A 24,605-nucleotide genomic window follows, 5' to 3' on the forward strand; every position below is an offset into this window, starting at 1 on the left:
TTCCAAGGGATCCACGAAGATGTTACCCCATCCCTACTTTAACGAGCCCTGTTCTGGGATTCGCGTATCGATTCTGAATGGGTATGAGCGGTAATTTTTGAGAAATGGTTTTCTGTCCGGTGAGGAGAGGAGCTATTTTTAGGTTTTAACTTGTTGCTTAATTTTGGACTAAAGTGAGGTCAAAGGAAATATCGATCTCAGCAGATTCGAGTGTAGAATGTGCAACAAGTACGTCTGCGCAGTGAACGTGAATTTCCTCTTCTATTATGTCAAACTTTTCGCTGGATACCTCAGTTTACCCCCATAACGTGCACAACGATACCACAGGCAGAAGAAGTGCGTTCCCACTGTGAGCCGATGTGAGTCGAATATTTTCTGATTTTCGATATATAAACGATGCCATATTTTTGCTTTTTTCGACTCTCTGTACTATTTAGAGGTGTCTTTAATTCATAATTAGGAGAATTTTTCTCAGGAAAATTACTTTGAAAAACTTCGTCGTAGTTTGAAAATTTTCTTTTTCATCAGGAATTCAGAGCACAATTTTTTTTTCAATTTTCTTCAATAAATCAGTTACAACATTTGTATCACCACATGAAATAGTTCTGTTCTTCAGTTTATTATCGCAATTTCAATGACAGTAGACAGAGACCTCTTGATCCACCTGATTGCCACTAAATAAAACAGGTTAAGGTCATTCCTTGTTTTCCTGGAAATTTATTTCATGGCTATCTGGAATGTTACGACTCCAACCTACCCCTTTCAAAATAATTATTAAATTCACACTAATTCAACCATTCTCTGAAAAAAAAATATTGGAAAAATATTAATAACTAATAAAAGTGAACAGTAAGAAAAATATCATTTACTATGAAATTTGAACAGATATTTTTGAGATAATTTGTTACCTGTGGATGAGGGGGTGAAGTTTTATTAAATTCCAATTAGCATTCGATACGATAATTTTATTGAAAAATTTGTTTAACTCGAATGCATATCCAATTTAGAATTTTGTGGACGAATAACGAAACGGTAATTAACTGATGAGCAGCTGAACTTAGTCCGGATAGTGATCTTTAATTAAAATCTTGGAACATTAATACAATCAGTTGCGGTGAACGAAATACGGAAAATACTTTTAGAATCCTCTTTTCCCGCAAAAGAATTTTCTCCAGGGTATTTATCCAATACGACGAACATTCAAAACTTAATTGGTTTTGAAACGATAAACGTGTAGGATTTAATTTTTCAAATGACATATTTGCGAACTTTTCTGTCCTATTTTATGTAAAAAAATCATCTTGAACTTGAAAGTAGTTATGATAAGAGAGCCAGGTGCTCATTTTCGTTCTGAGAATATCAAAAGAATATATTGGTACACTTTTCAAGTATTTTCTGAGAGGAAATAACGTTATTCATTTCTTTCAGTTCGAAACGATAAGGGGTGAAATTCAAAGGTCTTGCATCTAGGGTCAAAGAAAAATGAGTTTCTTGACGTTTTATTAAAATGCACTTTGATGTGAATTCTTGCATGAAACTGTATTCCTTCAGATGGTATTGGATATTGTATATAGGTGGTGGGACTAGAAGAGTGACATTTCACCCTTTTATCATGGCTCAGGAATGCTAAAAATAATATTCAGTATTACGAAAGTTTTAGAACTATTTCAACCTTTCGCATTCCAATGTTTGAAGCCAGTAAATTTTGATACCGTCGTACAAAATAATAATTTTTTTTTCATTTAAAGAAGATATATTTATTTCCCTCCCGAATATGAAGTTTCTTTAACGAAAATAATGAACCAAAACAAGTTTCAAAGTTCAAATTGCCGAGAATTCAGTACTGATGTCAGTCAGTTGAATTTTTCTCCTCATTAGTGTTTGAATCTCGTAAATCGTTCAATGAATCAGAACGCTCCGATCAACTCACTGCGGATTTCATATGAACCTAAATCTAATGATGGTGAACTAAGTTTATCTTCATCCCCCTGAAGATGCTATTCTGATAGCGAAAACTCATTTTTGTGGAAATCATATAATCTGTTTTTGGCTCAATTATGGATTTTCATACAGTGAATAATGAAAATGGCTAGCTACTCTAGCCACTGATTAACTCTTTTAAATGCTGGTAGCGCAGGCGCAAGGTATCGCTCAGTTTCTGTGAATAGAATAGCGCAGATAGAAAGGCGAGGCAGGTCTGTCTAAGTTACACTGCACCTGCGTGGCAATTGTGAATGTAGAACAGAACTTGCGCGGAGCACACTTACTTACGCTATTTGGGTAATTTTATGAAATTCATCCAAGTCAAGCTTACGCAGAAATAGTTAATAAACCTTCCATTACATTTAGAAAACTCTGTTAGTGTTAATACCTAGTTGGTACGTCATTTTTAACTGTTTTTATCCCTACATCTTGCCCGAAATCGCTTTGTGATAAAGTAGTTCTGCTATCCTTTATTTTGAGTTCAGTTACATATATTCAATATATTAAAAATATTGAAATATGCGTGGCCAATATTGCTACGTCGTTTCTGTTCAAAACTTCTTTACGTGCTTGTTGACACAGTGCAGTGGAAACTAAACTGCGGATTGATTTGATTCCGAAATCGATCTCCACGATTATGCACACCATCAAACTTTTACGCAATTCGTAATTCAACACTCTCATCCGATATCCCCATATTGGAGTATATATCATATTCTGGCCGTCATATTCCCCACTGAATGTTACGCAGAAGCAATTAATTTTTTCCTCATTTCCATGCTTGTGTGCGATGAAAATACATTCGTGTATCTCCTAAATTTCTCCAGAGAATAATATAAATTGAGTTAGTTCGATTGTTCGGTTCAATGTGGAACGAATTGTTGATTGCTTTAATTCATCAATCCCACAGAGTTCTTGTGGTGCGACCAAGAAAACAATTCTGTACATTTCGCGAACTGATTGTCGTTCCCATTTTCAATATTTTCTTTATTCTTCCTTCCTAAACAGGTCCCTTGTTAATGTTCGAACAGTAAGATGAGGAAGATCCTTGCATAAGCCGTCGCCTTCAAAATGAGATCAGATTTCATTTTAATCTATAAGGGAAGTTATTCCTCTCTTATTTCAATTAAAAAACCATTCCCTGGTCTGTGAAAGCTGAACCAGAGTCGTCGTTAAATTCTGAGCTGTAGAGTCGAGAAAAATGAGTACATCATTACAGGGAATGAAATCCTCAATTTTTTCCATAATCTTTCCATCGAAGCTAAATTGCTTCTTGAACTATTCCGGAATTAATCAGGTCTTCAATTCAATTGGAAATCCTTGGTATGCTCATAATCACCTAGAGTAATATAATATTCCTTCTATGATAAAAGTAACATAAACCATCCGAGTTAAAGTGTTGACAGCCATTCATCCAGATGGATTATTTGCCCCCTCAACTTTCTACAGTTTTTGCGGCAAAAACTACATGAAAAGGTTCATGAAATTTTCGTATAACTTCAGGGCAACTTTCTGAACCGCGGGCGTTTTTTACGGAGTCGTGTTAGTTCTTCAGGCATCTGATGGACGAAATATCAAGGGACCTCGACGATATATGGATACAAACTTTCGCAACTGGTGATGTAGCTGAAAAAATCAGCTTTCACGCGTGTGAAGGTTTTTCCCGAGTTCTCGATGATGGAACAGGGAACACGGGTTCATTGCCCAAACCGAAAGAGAAGTTTGGAAAATTGAAGTTATTCCTGAGTTGATTCAAGCAAGAGAGTTGACTCAATCAAGTAAGGTGGCAGCTGTTAGGAGTTTATTTTTGCCTTATTCTTTCCTCGGTAGGGGATAATCCATTCAAGAATCGGTAAACTTATGGCGGACGCAGAAACTTTTGCCAATTCGATATGGATTTCTCCTGCATAAATGGCGAAATCATACTCGCCAAATGGTCCATATTTATGGGCTTTAGTGAACTTGGATGAACAACATGGGTTTCTCAATGATTAACTGAGAAATAGTAAAATCCAATTTTGAACCTTTGGAATAGAAAAAAACTGGGAAGTCTGAATTTCATAAAACATCATTTTTCAATCCTTAACTTCACCCCTCGAAGAAATACTGCCTTACCATTGAATTGCACTTAATCGCCTACAGATATATTGCTAATTAACGATCGTGTTCAGTGTATCGATTACTTCATGATTGATTAAGCATAACAACATGAACATAGTCATGATTCAATTCCATATGAATTAAAAAAAAAAACCGGATTCGATCCATAACCAACCGTTAAGAACTAAAACGTGCTTCCCAACCATTTTCGATTAAATCCGCTGCAAACATTGTTGTGTCAATTTGCTATTGATATTCAGAATCTCTTGATGTTTATAGGTGGTGCTCATCAAAGCCATAATCAAATTAGATGCTGAGCTTCCAGCGTACATATTTGGATAGGGGAAGTTTTTATTTCACCCTCCACATTTCAGCTCCAATTTGAGGTGGTCATTCGAAACGAATTAAAATACACATTCTCAGTTTTGTTCACTCAACCGGGAATTTTATGCTTTCCGTTTGTCATATGAAGACCTTTATTGGAATTAGTGTTAATTTAGTGAGTGGATCAGTTAGGAGAATAGATTGGATTTTTGTGGAGAGTATTGTTTGATGGTAAATGCATAAATAGATTGTGAGTTGAGGAAAAATGGAAGGATATTGAAGGGAAATTCTGAGTATAGAAACTGAAGAGCATATTGACAAACACTCCAGAGTTCATACAGGATATTGTCTGTAACGACTGACAAGGACAGTTTGCTACTTCTTCGTTTTTTATTAAATGAACTAGAAAGCTGATTCAGAAACTTCTGAACACCAATGGTAGATGTTTGACTGCTCCATGTCCAGTTCATTTTTCTGACTGAATGTCTGTGAAAGAAATTCAGTTGTAAGTTAGAATCGCCTATCAACTTGGACTATTTTTTTGGGAATAGTTTTTAAAGACAATTTTATATTTTTCAGTAAATTCCATTCATCGAGTTATCGATAAAAAGTATGAGTTGATTCAGTAGCATAAAATAGATGGAAAAAAATACCTCTGACGAATTTTTCATTTCACTCTGGTTTTTTCATTCCTATATTTTCTCCCGTTAAATATAAGCTAGCCCTGCGAGGTCATAACGTATTACGTATCCGTTGGGGAGGCTTGCAATATTTCGTGCGGAAGTAAGGAGCCAAATTTCGACTTGTCTTTCCTTGCCGGGAAAGCGCGTGAAAAATTGCCCGAGATTTCCCAGTTGTCAACTTCCAGTCTCGGGCCTGCTTCTTATTTCAATCGGTTAGGAAACTCCTGGATGGAGAAGAGCGTAGTGAAAGAATATGGTGGTAGTACGTCGGGAGACGCATTCGATCCAATTACTCGGAAAGAATACGTCAAGTGCAAATAGACTTTTCGTGTTATTTAAAGTGAAATACGCACCATTCCGATGGTGGGAAACAAAACGGTCGATGGCTAAGGGTTCTGCGGTCCTCCACTGTTTTATTTTTCACGATAAGAAGAACATATGTATAGTATCTACATCCAAAACTTGATTACTCCACTCGGTAGCTTTTTCACCATGAATTGCCTATATCAAATATTCCATATAGAACCAATATCTAGTAGAAGATTCACAAGAGTCGTACTGGAGATACAGTAAAGTCTGGAAGACATTAGGCTTGTTCGTAGAGTGGTTCACAACGGTTGTGAACTGTACAGAGCAAGCGCAAATGTATTTTCGCTACCCTAAAATGGAATTACGCTTGCTCTGTACAGTTCACAACCGTTGCGAACCACTCTACGAACAAGCCTAATGTCTTCCAGACTTTACTGTATCTCCAGTACGACTCTTGTGAATCTGTGGTTCACAACGGTTGTGAACTGTACAGAGCAAGCGCAAATGTATTTTCGCTACCCTAAAATGGAATTGCGCTTGCTCTGTACAGTTCACAACCGTTGTGAACCACTCTACGAACAAGCCTATTAAGTCGAAGACAATTTCGCTTTCACCCCACCAATCACAACTACTAGATTATTCTCCTAGAATAGATTTTTGGCTGTGGTTCCCACTAATCTGTATTCTGTTTTGTCTACCTATAAAGTCATTTTCGAAGTGAAATATTAGAAAATAGTCATCATAATCGAGACTACTTGTTTCATAGATTTTGGGTAGTTTGAAAATGATGAGGTGAACAGTGTAGAAGTATTGAGACACCGTGTTAGAAGTGCTGGTGAAAATTATTGCATTATTACACCATATTTACAGAATTCATGAAAAAGAAAACGAGAAGAGGCCGTCAAACATCTACTTTTTGCCTTGAGACCAGAAGTTTCTCAATCATCTTTCTAGTTGGGTAAAGAAGAAAGAGCAAACTGACGGGTAAACAGAAAATTTTTGCGTTGGTGTTGAAGAACCGATAAGAGTCAACCATTAATTTTTCTAAACTAATTAAAATTTTCTTCCATTATTCGCGGTATATCTACAGTAAGCTAGGATGAAAAAGTATTCCCATTTATATTTCTTCATGAGTCTTTGGAATATTTGATAAGTTATAAGGTAATTCTGAAGAATTATGGGAATTGGATTTGGAAAGTTCTTGTGCGTTGTAGAATCGCTGTGGAAAAACAATGCCAAATACGTAGTAAACGCTTTGATATTGTTATAACAATTCAAAAAACTTTCTCCCTATCGGTATATACATAGGCATCTCCATTTTTAAACACATCCTTAAAATCTAAAGGAAGATGATAGCCTGTCTTCTTCTTCTTCTTTATATTTGATATATAATCTGATTAGTTTGTGTTCTGTATTTGCTCTGCATGTTTCGGAAAATCATTACCCCCCTCAAGACAACTAGAAGTGGAGTTAATTGCTTGTTAATATATCTTTTCGTTCGGTACCAAAAAGTTGAGACACTGTGTACTGTAGGTATGATATAATTGAGTCCCGGGTACAAATTATGAGGCCAAAATCCGGAGACCTCGGACAAGATGCGAATTCCCGTGATCCCGGTCGAATTCCGTAGCCGGTAATATAGAATTCCTCAGAAACCGCCTTTCTAGTAAATTACTAGAAGAATTCCGTTTAGATACCCGATCAGGTAAATTGTATTCATTGATTTCGTGGGCCCGAGAATTCACGATGTTGCATTAAAGCTCCGACTGTAATTCCCCTGCTCAATTTCGTAAAATATTCAGCGATGAAAGCTCCTCCATCGCCCGAGGGTAGTATGGTATGGAAATTTAAAACAACCGTTCCAACTCATGGTAATTTCTCCCCGTAGAGGTGAGTTCTCGAAACTTCCCAAGATACTAGGGCTCATCTTTTATGAGTTAACTTCCATACTTTCGAATTACGGAACACAGTTTTCGCGTGATTAGTTTGAAAAAAATTTATGAAAATTTCGAAGTCACTAATGACGGAAGGAATACTAACTTGCCCCGACTAGAGCGAGGGATGATCAGGGCGCTAGCAACGCGAATGCGAAATAATGGTATGGGGAGTTTGAGCAATATGCATGCGAAAAGTGGGGAAATCACATTAAACTAATTGATTAATTAGCGAAAATTTTGTTTGTGCTTTGAAGCGATGCACGGTGTTCTGTCCCTTCTATCGTGTTACACGTTAATCTGGCTCGGTTGAGTTTTCACTTGTCTGCATCATGTTTTGGACTTTCTACTTGCATCATAGGATTTTCGCGTCGTTCATAAGGATTATTATCATCGGGAGGAGAAAGCACCGGCGTTCGCTTCAAATACTCCTACGATAACTCATATTTGAGTATAATTATGTCCTCACGGGGAGAAATACCTCGTGAATTTCCATTCAAAAGTGCATTCACCATTTCATGATTAACCTTTGTTAACAAGCTGCTAACCCTACGGATTTTCAATTTTCTGTCTGCCTCTTCGGCAGGATTATGCCTATTAATTTTTGTGGAAATCGGACGAACAGTCTCAGAGTTATTCGAATTTTTCGAAAAAATTGTGTGGGCACGCTCTGCAATTCGAAATTTTGTGTGTTTTTTTGCGCGTTTGTGCTCATCTGCGGCTTGATTTTGGGCGGAAGCGATTCAGCCTTTGAAGTTTGGGTCCCTTTCCATAAATTTTTTGCTCGGGGATTTTTCTAGTTCTGGTTATTGAAGAGGAAGTCTTCTTCTCGCGATGCAGTCTCATAGAATATAAAAACGGTAGTTTGGGGGTTCATTCTCGACGAAAATGTCAACATTTCTAGTAGATTTTTTCATTTCACTCGTGTATATTCGTGAATACATATCCGATTCGATTGATATTCATAGCTTAATTAACTAATTTATGTAATGAGGCCTCGGTTCGATTGAATACGCAGTAAATAAGAGGTTCTGAATGGGGTAGGAAACGACAGTTGGTCAGTCAATGCCGTGACCGGTTGTTAACCCCCTAGATGTGTATCGGACATAGATAAACCACCATTTGTGGAAACTGATTTTGTATCCTGCCATTTAGTTTCTAGTAATGGTATTTTACGTCTATTGATCAATTTAATTCGGATGTAAAATTCGAACGCTTCCATTTAATCTGCGTTTAACCTTGTATAAATCCAATATGGATCTATATGAAATATGGGTCAAGGTATGAATGTTTCCTCATTTTTCACCACTCGAACACTCTTCGTGGTTCTGTAATTTTGAAAGATCATAGAGGCATCGAAATTCAATTCTGAAATATATTTAATAAAATTGTTAGTATCTAAGAAATACTTCTGTGTAAATAATTATCGCACTGTTCGTTAGAAGCAGATTCTTGAAACAATTTGGCCTACCGAATATTATTGAAATAAGAAAAACTATTAATTAGTTTTCATCGAATCAGGTTTTGTCATCATAAACAAAAATTATCCCTCCAGCAACACTAAAAGGCATCCAAATAACGTGACGCCTGCTCCTGCCCTGATTTAGTTGATGAAAAAATTGGCACCCCGCCGTTTCTTTTCAGGAAGGTGCTTCATTACGAGTAATTAGTCTAAAATATCCGCTTTCAAATTCATCGAACATTAATTTCTCATCCCTCAGTCGTCCGGGATTGGAATTGAGTTGCATCAACTGTGGCCTTAATTCAGACCCGAATTTTGTAATATTCAGAGACCAGGATCCCCTCTATCCAATTTCATCTCAACTTTGTTCGGAAAATTGGTGGGGTAAACACGAGGGTTCAGCGATAATGGCGCAGTGGCTCGGCTATCTCCAGTTGACACTGTAGCTTGAAATTCTACACATTATAGACTGTTTGAATATGATAATAATTTTTTTCATTCGAAGATGTGGCACGTTCCAAGCCAGAAATTGTGCCTTTCTTACCGTTCACGATGAAATGTTAATGTTGGGATGTGTTCTAGTTTTTCTTGTTAACAAGGGGTGTCCTGAAGATTTGAATTGAAAAGTACATGGTTAAGAGACCACTTTTTCCTTTTTAAATGGACAAACTGTCATATGCAATTCATGGAATGTTTACAGAATTCTCTTGACGATTTTCAGTTATCACTCTGTAATTTGTTTTTCTCGTAGTCCTCGCTTTTTATTCAGTTCTAGTTATTGTGTCGGGTACAAACGCACCCCTTGAAATTGAGGGCGAATAATTCCGGTTGCGAATCATCGATATTCCTCAATTTCGGATATGATAGGTATTCCACAATTCTATCCTGATTATTAGGTTATGACGTTCTCCAATCACAGGCAGGAAATTGGTGCTCTGAGCACGGATTAGAAACACAGCTATGACAGTTTGTTTATCCTCCGCTGCTAATTTGCTAGGACAGCAAATATAGCTTATTCACACGAACTGGTTTCGTGTTTTCGATAAGTTGCCAGTTCCATCAATCACTTCTTATACTTCATAAAGTTTTAAAATTGGAGGTACAGAAAAACTGAATTTTCATTATTACGAAAAAGGAAAAACAAACATCTCATTTTTTTATTTGCTAGTAAATTCGAACAGCTGTAGGTGGAGTATGTTTTGAGCAAACAAATATATTTGATATTATTTGTACCTGAAGTTGAGTTCACGAGAAAACTGTATGTTAGCATGACCTGTTCTGCTATACTCGTATATTATAGTTAATTCAGTTTGATATCGATTTCACTAGGAGAATACAATATTCATCACCTAAGTTAGTCCTTCCACTGGGAATAAATTCAGTTAGGTCTAGGTCGGAACATGATAGAAATAAAAAAAAGTTAAAACTTAGGAGGAAATTGTTGCTACAGATCAATTCACGTCTACACCCAAAGTATTTAGATTGAGTAAAAAGTAACCTAATCAAGGACTAAATTATTCTCAGCAACAGAAGGTATTTCTGGCAGGAAACTAAGTGTTACCGATTGAAAAAACTCAACTACCCTCCATTCCTCACATAGGGTGCGTCACAAACTTAAATTATACATGAGAAGATGCGTAATTCAAAATAAAAATGGACCTAAATACCGAAGAAATCCATTGTGTGCGTTACTTTTCGCTCACTCTGTGGAAAACTGATTGAATCAGTTGAACTCTAACAAATTGGGGGAGTATTTTCTGATCATGTTCCATTCATTAGCTCATTCTCGGTCTGTTTGTTTGTCTAGCGTCAATTTTCATTATTTCTTAGAGAATCGTGCCCGGAATAACAGCGTTACCCCTTGAGTATATTTCTTCATTCGGAATCGATTGTTTAGCTCTAACGAATCACTGTGTGGCGTTATTGAACAATTTGTATCGGGCATGAGTGCAACTTCGACCTATATTGTTGATAGGTCTCGTGAGAAAGTGAACTGAATGTTGAAATTGCTCTCTGTTAATATTTGACATTAGGAAACTTTATCATTAATTACACCCTAGGGCTGGGCTCTTCGGTTTTTCATTATTTGGTGGCCGAAAAATCTCTCAGGACCTCCAGTAAAACTGAGAAGGGAGCAAATATTTTTTTTTGGGTCGAAAAAATGGACCCAAATATTTTCTGTCATGGTCGAAAAATACTGTGATGAAATATGTGTTCTTAGGATCGACAAATACTTTTCCCAGACTCAGACTAATTTTTTTATAAATTGTGATATGAGCCCATACGCCATATTCTGTCACTTACCTTGACAACGCTGTGCTGTGTCATACTGATTCGTCACGAATAGAGGGAGAACAATAGAAAATTTAAATCGTTTCAGCCACATTCTCATTATGACTTCCTCTCTTTCAAGTTCCAGTTTTGGCAGAAAAGTAATTAGTGCATTGTGTGTGTGAGATTGATAGACGTATGGGAAAACTTCACGAGCTGCTAAGGACAACAAAGCTCTGAACTTGACATTAAAAATGATAGGGAAAAGCTGATTGAACAACTGCCGTATCTGAAACTCCCGAAATACCACTTAAAGTTGAGCGAGTTGTAATTGTCGTGAAACCCGAGATTTGAATTTTTCATCAGGCGATCCTAAGTGTGAATGTTTTCGAATTTGTTACCTAGACTTCTAGACTATTTATTGATTGAATGAAACCAGCTCAATTAAGGAACTTCGAGTTGAAACTGTTGATACTTTCCTCAGGTTCACCTCCATTGATAGTTACCTAAGTACTTTTGTATCTGGTTTGGAGCAATTCGGTTTTAAACTGTATTTGGTCATTGTTTGAATTCATTCTTTGGATTTTTCTTCGAGTATAGTTGAGGTCAAGTTTAATTGAAGTCATTATTCCGAAAGGGATTAATATGAAATTTGAGAGTACCGATACGTCGAGGGTTAGGTTTGTGTGTACCTTCTGTCTTTTTTTGTATCCTCTTGGAAGGATCATCAGAGCACCTTCAACCGTATGTATAAATCCATAATTCTTGAAATATCTGAGGCAATAAGGCCCACGATCACTTTTGTCCAAGATAGACAGGACTTGGCGTTCGCAATTCAAAGGATTATTGTCTTCGTTTAACGTTTTTATTACCAACTGAACGATGCTGTTGTTTCTCACGAATAAACTTGATGCCGTGAGCCAGTTTAATACCAGTGTCAATTTTATTGAGTATTTCCCGGGATTGGCGAGAGAAATTGATAATACCTTTTGGCGCCTGTTGTTTTCTCCCCTCTTAGGACTCTCACTCGGGGGTTTTACGACGTGTCGGTATCGACATGATATTTCGTTAACAGCGCAATTCGAAATCACTCTCAAAACTTCTTCCTGCTGAATATAGTCTCTCACATCTTTCTATTTTTCCATTCTCAACTGATACATCTGCCCCACAGTTATTTTTATTATGTAGACATCTAAATTAAAATACCGCACGAAAAATTCGCATACCTTCGACATCTTTCCACATCTACACATCATATATTTAATCTCAGGAATGATTGGGAGCCTGAGGTTGGAGTATACCTTGGCAGAAATCGATAAAACATACATAACCATTCATCTCCACCTGTCGTATCGCATTAAAACACTTCACCGAGCGTCTTGTTTGATGGTTTCCACGTTTTCGTCTCAGAAATTCATCCCTCCATTCGCAAGATTCCATATTCATCGGTGTGTCCTATATTATGACCCAGTTTCTATGAGGACGACTTCATTCACTCCCACCTAATAAATATAAATTACCCCAGATGTTCTGTTCATTAGTTGAATTAATTATTTGGGGGCAATTCACTGCGGCGAAAATTGGGCAACACGAACACGACGATCATGTTTTTATGAGGTTTGTATTGCTGAATTAGTATAATTCATTCTTGGAGTATCTTCTTGATCGACAGAGTCATAGGAGGAAGAACAAGAGCTAGGAAGCAATTTCAACTGAAGAAGACATTGGCATCTACGTCCCATTAAAAAATTGGCCACCACAAGTAGTCAGTTTCAGAAATAATAACGTCTGGCCTGTATTTTTATCAAGGAAGCTTGTTGTACAACCCACCCCCTCTAGAAGCGCTTGAGGACATACTTGATTTGCCTCTCCTACACCTACATGTAAGGAGATGCAGTCTGATGGAAGCAATAAGAATATCCTTCACCGGAAAACTCCTACCCAGAACTGTGTGGGACGTATGAGGATATTGAATCAACTTGGCAAAACCTTTGACGAAATGGCAACTGCATATTATTTCGAAGCAAACTTCGAAACGTAAATCAATTGGACAAACAGTCGTTCCTATGAAATACTGATGAATCGATTCAAAAAAAAGCAGTGGGCTTGGGACAGAGAAATATTAGGCAGCAGTCCAATAACGATAGAACAAATCTCTGGAGGAACTGGTGCTTTCAATGAGCTACGCCAGAAAGCTCCTGAAGCTGCTACTACCTAAGATTCGGGTAATGGTGGGACTGTACACTGTAGGTTCAAATATATCTCTCGTACCAAATGCGAAAGTCAGCAGATGAGAGATGTAGGCACTGTGGTTCAGAAGAAGAAAAGACTGAAGGCGTAGTATACAGGATGAGTCTTTGTTTCGTACAAATATTTCAACAGTGGATTCTTGAGGTCGAAGACTGTCCCCGTATATGAAACGCGCATTTGCTGACTCAGTCCATTCGTGGAAACGATATGCCACGACTGGATTACTTTCTAGCATAGAGTTGGCGCTGTCGGCTTAAAGTTTCCAGAAGATTTTCCATTAAAAAATGAGGGACAGGTTCTGGGGCCCAACTGGGAGCCAATCAACTCGTGAATTTGGTACGCTTTTTTTTCCGATCTGATATACGGATCTGCCGCCGCGTGTCGTGCATACGGAGAATTGGAAAAAAAATAAATCGCGCGATATGATAAGCTCCGATGATTGACGTTGTTCGGGGTTCTGTTTTCAGTTGTTTCACAGCCTCGTGTAAATAGAGTCGGCACACAGTCAAGTTCACTCTCACATCGAATAATAATTATTATTGTTCAAGTTCGGCTTCGATCGATTAGGCCGTTGTAAAATTCGGTGCGGAGAGGGAATAAATTCAATGCTCGACATTTTCCACAAAGCCGGGATATTTTCGAAAAGGTGCATTTACCGGAATTGATTGAAAATTGTTGCATTCGTTTTCCTCGGTAATAATGCCGTATCCCCGATTCGTAAAATAACCAATCAATCATTGCATCGAAATTGAATTCGATATAAAATTCCTCGTCGAAATCTCTCGGTCTCCGGGTATAATTGGAACTGGTTAGGGTCTCGTTAATGATTGGAGAGAAGAGAAGCAGACGATTTCCATGTCTCAGCAGTGAGGAAGAAAATAATACGTTATTTGAATTCTGAATATTCAATATCTTCTGTTATGCAGCTGCTCGATATTCCCCTCATTCAAATTGGCCAAATTGAATTGAACGAATATAGACAAATACATGTTTTAAATTGTTGCCAGTGAAAGTGAAATATTCTGAATATCTTGATTTATATTTAATTTTCTAACATCAAGTTGAGAGTGAAATTCTCATGAAATTGATGAGGTTTTTTGGTTGCAGGCAAAGCATAACGTGAAAGTATGCTGAGTCCAAAGATGCAAAGAACCATAAGGGTGAACGACAATCAGCTAATTATGCTTTCTGAAAGAGCTCACTATGATCACTCCCAAGCTGGCTATTTACACAAGAGATCGGCCGATTGCAGTAAATGGCAACTTAGATGGTTTGTACTGTATCAGGTGAGTAAACTTCAAACAGGAGATCTTTTTATGAAAATATCAATTAAATACTTCGCCCTTTCAATAGGACAACTGGCGAAACTTAATTTGTATTATAAAGTGGAGTAGTAACGCGAAAAATTCCTCAATTACGATTCTTTAGAAGCATGTTCGAAAGGGTCAATTTTATTTTGAATTAATTTCCATGTATAAATGACGAGTTTGTCATGCCCCCTCTACGAAGGGTGGAGAGTAGTTGGATGGTAATTTTTTGTGCCAGAATTCACTAGATCTCCAGTTGCTGAGGATGATTTGGTCATTGATTCAACTACCCTCCATCTTTCGTAGAGGGTGAATGACTGAATAACTGAAATTATCCAGTTATACACGAAAAGTTGCGTGGTTTAAAATAAACATTAAACAGTGCGGGCTTTTTTCCACATAATAGTAAAAGTTTTGTGCCTTTCCTTTCACTCACTCTCTACATATATACCAGTCTCTTTTCTGTTCCGTGATTATTTCCACGCAATATTTTTCGCGAAGCAGGGTTGTTAAGGGTGACGCAAATAGGGAGGTTCTAATGAGTAGCAATATAGACGTCTGCCGACGGAGCACTAATATTGACTTATCTGCATCTAAGCCAGTCGCAAGTTCCTAACTGAACGATTAGAAGTTTGTTGGGAAGGTCGATTATGTTAAGCAGAAATTCGTCTCCGAACGTATTGTTGGTTGAAGATCACTCTGTAATGAATATCAAATTGTGATTATCCCTCATTGATGGAAATTCATGCATGAATAATGCAAAAACACAAAAAATTCATAAATTCCTTCCTCTGAACTGGATTATATTGAAAGAGATCCGTATCATGAACAAAACTATTCAAATATCAAAATTCACAGATATTCAGACCGAGCAAATATCAAAAAATTGATCCATCTATTTTATGATACCTATAACAATATGCTTTCGTCGAAAAAAATCAAAAGAACCTACATTTAAAAAACCATTAGTCGTAAACAATACCAATACAACCATTCAAAGTACAATAGAAAATATTCTATACAATAAATACTACACCCAATCAATTTTATGAATTGAGAATTAAAATTATTCTCTTCAATATTAATTTCCAACAAACACCAAACGTTTTAACTGTATAGGATTTTTATAAAAAAGTTCAACTTTGAACGTTGAAAATAATTAACGGTTAAGCAAAGTTATGCAGTGTTCAAATTGAAAATATCATCTTATACTTCTGATTCAAAGGACTCCAGAGTAAACAGTAAGAGAAACTCTACTTAGGCGAAACTTTGAAATTCTGGGCGTAGAACAAACTTGCAAGTTGATTCACTGGAAGCTCTGGAAATTAATAGGGTCCAAAAGAGAGTCTATAATTAATCATAATTCCCTGCCTGTGAATGTGTTAACCTGATTGGACTTTTCGAAAAATAATTGGATACAACCGTACATGAACTATTTATGGACCTCGTTGAAAAAGACTTCTTCTTCGGTTGAAAAAAGAACATCCCTGAAGACAGCTAGCGAATGCCGGCCGAAACGTTGGAAGGAATACTGCAGAATGATGGAAATTACCCAATGAAAAATACTCCACATATTATAAATATTCAGAAGCAATCTTGAAGAGTACTCGAATATATTCGATTTTTTCTGGAGGATAAAATGAGAAAAAATAGGAATTTCTCATGGACGAGTACATGTAATACTGAGGACGACACGAAATGATTCCAGATTTGCCTGTACATGTAATAAAACCGCCGAACTACCTAGTTTTATCACATAGTCCTTTCGAACGAGAAGGATTTCAGCATCCTATTCGTATTCAGGGAGCTCCTTGAAAATTTAATCACTCGCAGTCTATTATAGCCGTCTCAGAAGAATTGGACGATGCGGTGTATCTGAATAAATGAAGAGCATAAAATTAACCAGCTTCATGTGGCTGTGTTTGTCGTATCCAGAAAATGGATCTGCTTGTCATTGGACTTGGAGATGTCCAAGATGATATTTTTCATAGTGAAAAAATTATGTGAAACAATCTCGATGAAATAGTAACAACAAGCTTCGGTGATGGCGTATTGTTTACTTGAAACTTCTTCACAGGCAATAGTTGAAAATTAATTGTGAATCCAGGTCGAATCAAGTATTCGGAATTTTAATTGGAACCGCAATTTTGGATCACTTTCCGCACAGTAATTTAACAAGGTTTCACATTTGTATCGGTTATTATTCGGTGAATTTGTGAAGCCAATATTTATTTTTCATGGGCTATGTAGGTTCGTGGAACTAATTAATCAGTGTGTTTTTACCCATTCCTGAGGGAGCAGATTTCACCGATTCGAAATCATATCTGCTCAGCTGTATTTCATTGCATTCCTCATTTTCAATACTCATTATGTTTTTTTATTCATTCGTGTATCAATTCGATTTCTGTATTTAGTGGTCACATAAGGAAACCAAGGGTGGTTTCTTTGATATTATTTCCCTCTACAAATACGAATGAGTTTCAGAGCAGTTTCGGAAAATCCCGAAAAAGATGGGATGAGTTAAAAGTACTGAATTCATTCAGTAATAAATACACTACTGTATTACATGATTGTCACCAAGAAGCTATTGGAATAGCGTACCTAATGATGCAGTGGTTGGAAACTCATCCTAGTGAAAATCATTTAATTAAGTTCCTGATTTAATTATGGATTTCCATCAATTATCGGTGCCTCAAATCAAATTTGATCGAATCCAAGGGACTGGATCGATTTTTTTCAAAATCTGTCAAGACATCGAAGGATTTATAGTTTATGTTCTTTCGTTCGATTCCTAAAGTTCATTATCAGAAATAACGAACGGAAAGAAGTGAAGTTGAGAAGCTAATTGGAAGCCCTGCGGCAGAAGTGACAGATCTGGACATGGAACTTGTGAACTGTCCATTGCAGGGCATATCATGCGGACATTGAAATGGAAAAATCGGAACCTCAGTTTTAAGGCTAATGGAGTTTTATTCCCGCTTGGGATCATCCTAAACAGATTCGTTAATTTCCTCCCCGAGATTGAATTAACCGATTTTCCCTGTGATTTCTGGGACAAGCGAACTTGGCGGAATAATTTGCATAATTGCGTTTCTGCATCTAAAAAAAAAGGAAGTAGGGATTTCAGCGATAGATCTCCTGAGCTATGTGATTAGTGAAGGCAGGTCGTAAACAAGGAATCGGATTTTGCACTTCAGTCTAGGCCGGATTTTCTCCGGGAAACAATGGTTTCACAAATATTTAGGTTATTCATATTTCGGAGTTTTGAGGAGGATGACATGCTTCTTCTGTTGATGGAATTCTCAACTGAAAGCGTTTATCACGATCATTCAAGCGTTTAATTCTCGGATTATCTCGATACCCTTGGCTTCCTTGTCGTATAATAGGGAAGGAATATGAATATTTCTTCTCTAATTGTTCAGTCAAATTTGTACGTCTCTTCAGTTCTTGTTATAACAGCAATATTGTGATTTGACAATATGAAGTAATCAAACTTTCATCTGTTGAAAACTAACGAGAATATTTTCGTTTTTTTTCAGAATCTTCTATTTTATTACGATTCGGAGCATTGTCACCGTCCAAGTGGCATTTTACTTTTGGAAGGCTGCTACTGCGAGAGGCTGATTACCACTGGGAGTGCGTCGAAGACTAAAGATGGCTCAGATAGGCAGGTGAGTGAAAATTAAGTAAATTATGTGCCCGTCTTCGATGTTTCCTCCATTATTTCAGTTAGACGATTGTTGGTAATTCTGAGTTGACAAAATCTACTTGATTCGGGAAATAGACTCAAAGCCTGGGTTTTTCCACCTCAGAACAGTGACAAGTCTATTGTTGATGACTACTTCGAATACCGAAGTTGGCAACAATTGTTCTGAACAACAACAAGAGCTCAATAGGCTTTCTTTCCATGTGAAATGGTAGTATCTCGCCTGAACCTCCCAACATAAATGAGAAAGTTATTTTCGCAAGCAACTCCCACCCTTTGCGAGAATCCAATGTAAACAACCATGAAAATCAAGTGAAAATAAACTGAACGAATGCGAAGCTCCTTGAAAATACTCTGGGAGGATCACCTCAGAGCACTTCAGCCCGGTTCTTAAATCTGTTATTTACGATTTCTTTCGAAATTTTGTTTCGCCTAATCTGGAATTCCATCTGAAGGGAATCGATAATATTTCAGTCGGCGCTTATCTTTTGTGTCATTTTCCCTCTGACTTGTTTTGTTGATGTTTATGTTGCTTTACAAATGAAGACAATATCTCTATCGGGATGTATAACAAGGTGAAAAATAACGCTGTGAGTGTTCTCGAGGGCGCAGTTTGTAGAAGGTTTTTTTTTTAACTATCACCAAAGTAGTTGGTGATCAGTTGTTTTCGTACGTCTCAATTTGAGCAATACACTGAATACTATTGATGTGCAGATAGGGAACTTCGAGGTTTTCGAAATCGAGTTTTTTGCTAGGATTGAAGAAGCATAGGCTACGCTGATTATAGAACTGGAGATCTAAATGGGTTTGCAGAAATCTATCAGGAGAAATCGCAGATTGAAATTTGCAATTTTTGAAAAATGCCATTTCCAAGATGAAAATCTAAACGAAGGGAGATAGGCTTTCGAATTTGCTTGCAATAGATTCAGCGTGTTCGAAAACCTATATTTTCATACCAAACTTTACAATATCTGACACTGTTTAGGAGAAAATAATCTTTTTTGTTTTTCCACTTTTCATTTTCGAGTTGACTTCGAAGAGCTCTCTGGAGTGCAATTCTCTGTTGAATCATCAACTGTTTGGTTTTCTAGAATCTTCGAAACGAATTCTATGCACTCCATATCCGAGGACAGTAATAGAACATCCTGATTTTCAGACAGAGTAGCAAATAGGTCATTTTAGGGGGGTCTAACCCCTTGCTCATTTTTGACCCAAAAATTCGAGATTTTCGAAATCGAGTTTATGTGCTAGGGTAGAAGCCTAGGCAACCCTGATTATTTAACCGGAAACCCCAATTGGATCAGACGAATATAACAGGAGATATCGCAGATTGAAAATTGCAAATTTTTCAAAAATGCCATTTCCAAGATGAAAATCTAAACGAACGGAGATAGGCTCTTGAAATTGCCTGAAATAGATTCAGCGTGTTCGAAAACCTATATTTCCATACCAAAATTTCAAATATCTGGCACTGTTTAGGAGAAAATAATTTTTTTTGTTTTTCCACTTTTCATTTTCAGTTGACTTCGAAGAGCTCTCTGGAGTGCAATTCTCTGTTGAATCATCAACTGTTTGGTTTTCTAGAATCTTCAGAACAAATTCTATGCACTCCATATCCGAGGACAGTAATAGAACATCCTGATTTTTAGACAGAGTAGCAAATAGGTCATTTTAGGGGGGTCTAACCCCTTGCTCATTTTTGACCCAAAAATTCGAGATTTTCGAAATCGAGTTTATGTGCTAGGGTGGAAGCCTAGGCAACCCTGATTATTTAACCGGAAACCCCAATTGGATCAAACGAATATAACAGGAGATATCGCAGATTGAAAATTGCAAATTTTTCAAAAATGCCATTTCCAAGATGAAAATCTAAACGAACGGAGATAGGCTCTTGAAATTGCCTGAAGAGATTCAGCGTGTTCGAAAACCTATATTTCCATATCAAAATTTCAAATATCTGGGACTGTTTTGGAGAAAATAATTTTTTTTGTTTTTCCACTTTTCATTTTCGAGTTGACTTCGAAGAGCTCTCTGGAGTGCAATTCTCTGTTGAATCATCAACTGTTTGGTTTTCTAGAATCTTCAGAACAAATTCTATGCACTCCATATCCGAGGACAGTAATAGAACATCCTGATTTTCAGACAGAGTAGCAAATAGGTCATTTTAGGGGGGTCTAACCCCTTGCTCATTTTTGACCCAAAAATTCGAGATTTCCGAAATCGAGTTTATGTGCTAGGGTGGAAGCCTAGGCAACCCTGATTATTTAACCGGAAACCCCAATTGGATCAGACGAATATAACAGGAGATATCGCAGATTGAAAATTGCAAATTTTTCAAAAATGCCATTTCCAAGATGAAAATCTAAACGAACGGAGATAGGCTCTTGAAATTGCCTGAAATGGATTCAGCGTGTTCGAAAACTCATATTTTCATACCAAAATTCCGACTATCTGGAACTGTTTAGTAGAAAATAATTGTCTAACCCCCCTTTTCACCCACAAAATCGAGATTTTCGAAATCGAGAAATGACAAAACCTCGGTTCACCACATATAATAGAACTTCTTCAAATAGACTCCTCTTTATAACGCAACTAGAGATTTTCGCTCGATCAAATTGCATGAATCGAATTGGAGGAGAGACATCGAAGGACGAATTTATCATCCTTGAATGAATCAGACACTCGAAATGAATCCAGACAATCATTTCGTATCCTCCCACCTCAAGGACAGAAACTGAAAATAGCCCACACAATTTTATTTTCATTTTCTTGTCCTCGACCTTCTTTTGGTATTCTTCCACTCGAGATAGTTCATGTGTGGGATGAGATTTCTGTACAATTTCTGCAATATGCTGGCGTCTTCTATATCCCTCTTATCGACGATAAAGAGCTCAATCGGTTAGATCGGAAAATATCCTTTTATGAAATTTCGATCATATTGTCTTGTCTGGTTTTCTTCGAACAGCATTTTTGATTATTTTCCTAGAAATCCCTTCAATCCTCTCTTCCATTATATTAGAGCATATTCAGCCGACAGAATCGGAGAGTATTGAATTTTTTACGAAAGCAACCGATCTATTTTGAATGGAATGAACTTTGCGATTTCCGACTTATTATCGGGGATAAGTCGTGAGGTTGAATTTTCTACGTACTACGTCCAACCTGTGTCTCTGTTCCCGCTCAGTTTTTACCAAAGAATGTTTCAGAGTTGAATAGATAAATAAATAGAACCTCCTGACGCTGTTTACGAGAAAATCACGATGTATTGGAGATCAGAAGATTTTGACGTTCTTTCTCCGAAAAATCTATTCGTAGAAATTGTTCCTTTGGGCAGTTCAGAAATATTCAAAGTGATTGCTGCTTTATATGAATATTTATTCATCACCTCCTGTCGGAAATTATCATCTCCAGTTCTTTTCCTGCGTGCCATCGTTCAAATTTCCATCCACCCTACCTTCACTTTTCAGTTGCTGATACAGATTCCGACTTTGTCATGTTGAATCTTTGACATCAAAAATACCTGCTCGTTATCTGAAAACAGATTTCAACCCGTACAAAGAGATGAACACCTTTGTGCCGAACTAATCCCTGTGGCTAATTCACGAACGAAAAAGTCGAAAGCGTTCACGGGGCTGCAATCCCATACTTGGCGGCAAACAACTCAATTTTCCATTTTGTTTGCCGTTTCTCTTTCACACATAGGTACTTTCCGCCTGTGTCTGAGCTCCCGGGATAATAATTTATCCCCTTTCTCGAATGTTTTTTCATTTCTGCTCGTCGGCGAGCACTGACCAAGAGAAAAGTGGGCTTATGCTTGTTCAAGATCTCGCTTTCCATCCAGAATTGGCGTATTCAATTAAGATTCAGATATCTAGGTCTATTATAGTATGGGGTGTGCTGCAAGGATCTATTTGAGGCCCCGTTTTATTCTTGATTCACAACGTGGACCTGAGTCTCATCCCTAATCATACAGTTTTGTGCATGATAAACATGTCTGAAACGCTTTCCAAACGCTGGAGCTGAAAATATGGAATCAATATTGACATTCTTCCAGAAAATCACAGAAAATGCTGTGTTTAAATTTGATGATCAGTATCTAATGCCGAAGACGTCACATTTCGTTGATGGAAATTCCAAACATCGGTTTACATATTCTACCGTTTTGACCTTATTGATTTCCTCCCAATCGAAAACCTATATTTTCATGTATAAGCCACTATTTCACTGAGTTCCTTGTACGTAATTTGAAATGTAATCGAATACCCCATTGTTGGTTTCCTCTCATCGAAAACGGCCCTGGCAAAAAGTATTAATTTGCATAGTGGAATATTGAATTTTAACAGGATATCGCGTCAAAATATTCAGATTCAGCATTCAATATGCAGCCGTTCAATGAAGCTGAAATTTCAGTTTTAATCACAGTCGGTCGAAGATACACATACCCGTATTTCGGTATACATGGCAGAAATCGATCTATGGCCATGAATACTTCATTTCCAATTAGAGAAATTGAAAATAAAGATGAAAGTTAGGTGGACGAATAGTGTAGGAGTGGAATGGTCAGAACTGTTGTTGGCTGTCATTAATATTCGAAGAATTCCCTCGAAGTAATGTGAACCGACAATTTTCTTCCTACTACTTCCAATAAGTGAGTTTCCGAATGAATAAGATTTTTTTATATCACTGTTTCACGAGAGGTTAACATAAACATAAGGTTCTAAAAGGCAGTTTGCTTTCCGAATATTGAATTATTCATAAGGGTGTAATTGAGACATGGCGTGCTTACTTTGGGTGGTATTTCAGCGCAAATTCTACCCTTTCTTGTTTTCAAAGGAAATCAAAAATATGGTTCAATTAACACCTGCTGAAATAATGTCATTAGTTTTCAATTGTTCTGGTAATTTCGACTGAAATTCATTCGACGTTATAAGTGAAAAAACCTCATTTTTTCGTAATTCAATTCGTTTTCTTGGAGCGAAAAATTTTGCCATACATAATTTGAGGAAATGAGGGTTTCACTCGTGAAAAGCTCTGTTTTCATGTCCTAAAAAAAATAGGTTACCCACATCAGACGTTCTAATAAATAAACAAGATATTGAGAAATTTTTTATGAGATTCTGTGGAGTAGAAAGCAATGCGGATTTAAAGGGATTCCCAAAGGGCATTCGATAATTTCCAGCTAAATTCTAGAGCATTCGTTTACGATGGAAGCTTCCCATTTTATATCATTACATATATGCATGTAGGTAATTAACTAAAATAATAAACATGTGTCCATCCCTGAATATAAACGCTGAAGATTATATTGGTGGTATATGTTCAGCAAGCGGAATACATGTACATAAATTACATCATTTCATTGGCTGCTAATGTACGATGATAATCCAAAATGTATTCTGTCTAAATTCTGAATACTGAACCTTAATCAGCTGGTGTTATTGTAATGAGGTGTGAAATATAGGTGAAATATAAATAATTGAAATGAATGGTTGGCAGGATACGATGTTTATTGTCCCACAGTCCTTCAGTTTTTCCAATATGTGATTAGTAACATCTTCGGAGTGAACGATTCAAAAGCTAGCATCAAATATCTTGTGGAGTTTTCGAAGTGGACGAGTTCTTGAGTTCATTATCGTGAATTTTTCCTTTTGCAGTATTGCTTCGCCATTTCATACAGAAAAGACAACATCAGACAATACGAGCTCCGAGCATTGAACGAAATGGATTGCAAAAATTGGATCGAAGCCATACGAGAGGCCAGGTGAGTCTATATTTCACTTTCATTTTCCCCCTTATCCCTCATAAAGAGATGTTCCTTCGGCAATCCGGGAAATTCAGAAAGAAAAGGTTCACATATTTTCGTATTTCCTTTCACGATTCTTGTGCTCCATTTGATCGGATATTGATCATTTTCAGTCTCTTAACATTGTTCGAAATAAGAAACATAAGAATTCATTTCTTTTATTAAAAACAAGGCTTTTGTTCTCTTTTTCATAATAAGAATGCTTTTTTTTGAGCTATGGCATTTCCATTTTTTTCGATTTCCACGTGCCCTAAAAATTTCGAGAAACAAAAATTTATATGAACCTCCGAACTTGTTCGTTTTTCGACAGTTTCAACAAACTCCTACTGCAAAAGGAAGAACTGGAACAGAAACATCTTCACCTCCTTCAGATCATCGAATCGGAGAAAACAGCCAAGTGGCAATACACGCAGCAGTGTGAGGATCTTGCTTCTGAAATAAAGAAGCTGAGAGCTGAGGTGAGTCCTCGAGTT

General features: G+C 37.1%; 1 protein-coding gene across 7 annotated transcripts in view; it reads left to right on the forward strand.

The window, feature by feature from the left end:
* Nucleotides 1-301: 301 nt before the first annotated feature.
* The window catches only part of LOC123321624 (ras-specific guanine nucleotide-releasing factor 2-like), a 37,889-nt gene continuing 13,585 nt past the window's right edge, over nt 302-24,605 (forward strand). For 4 of the 7 annotated variants that reach the window (XM_044909326.1, XM_044909330.1, XM_044909328.1 and 1 more), the window contains exons 1-5: nt 13,807-13,962; nt 14,424-14,602; nt 18,163-18,294; nt 23,984-24,090; nt 24,443-24,590. In XM_044909326.1, the coding sequence (XP_044765261.1) occupies nt 14,444-14,602; nt 18,163-18,294; nt 23,984-24,090; nt 24,443-24,590 (546 nt within the window). In that variant the 5' untranslated portion in view covers nt 13,807-13,962; nt 14,424-14,443. Of the gene's footprint in view, nt 360-13,806; nt 13,963-14,423; nt 14,603-18,162; nt 18,295-18,809; nt 18,920-22,738; nt 22,978-23,983; nt 24,091-24,442; nt 24,591-24,605 lie in introns of those variants that run through there. The other 3 variants (XM_044909327.1, XM_044909331.1, XM_044909332.1) reach the window with 3 other exon arrangements.

Source organism: Coccinella septempunctata, chromosome X (assembly GCF_907165205.1).
Source record: "Coccinella septempunctata chromosome X, icCocSept1.1, whole genome shotgun sequence".
NCBI lineage: Eukaryota > Metazoa > Arthropoda > Insecta > Coleoptera > Coccinellidae > Coccinella > Coccinella septempunctata.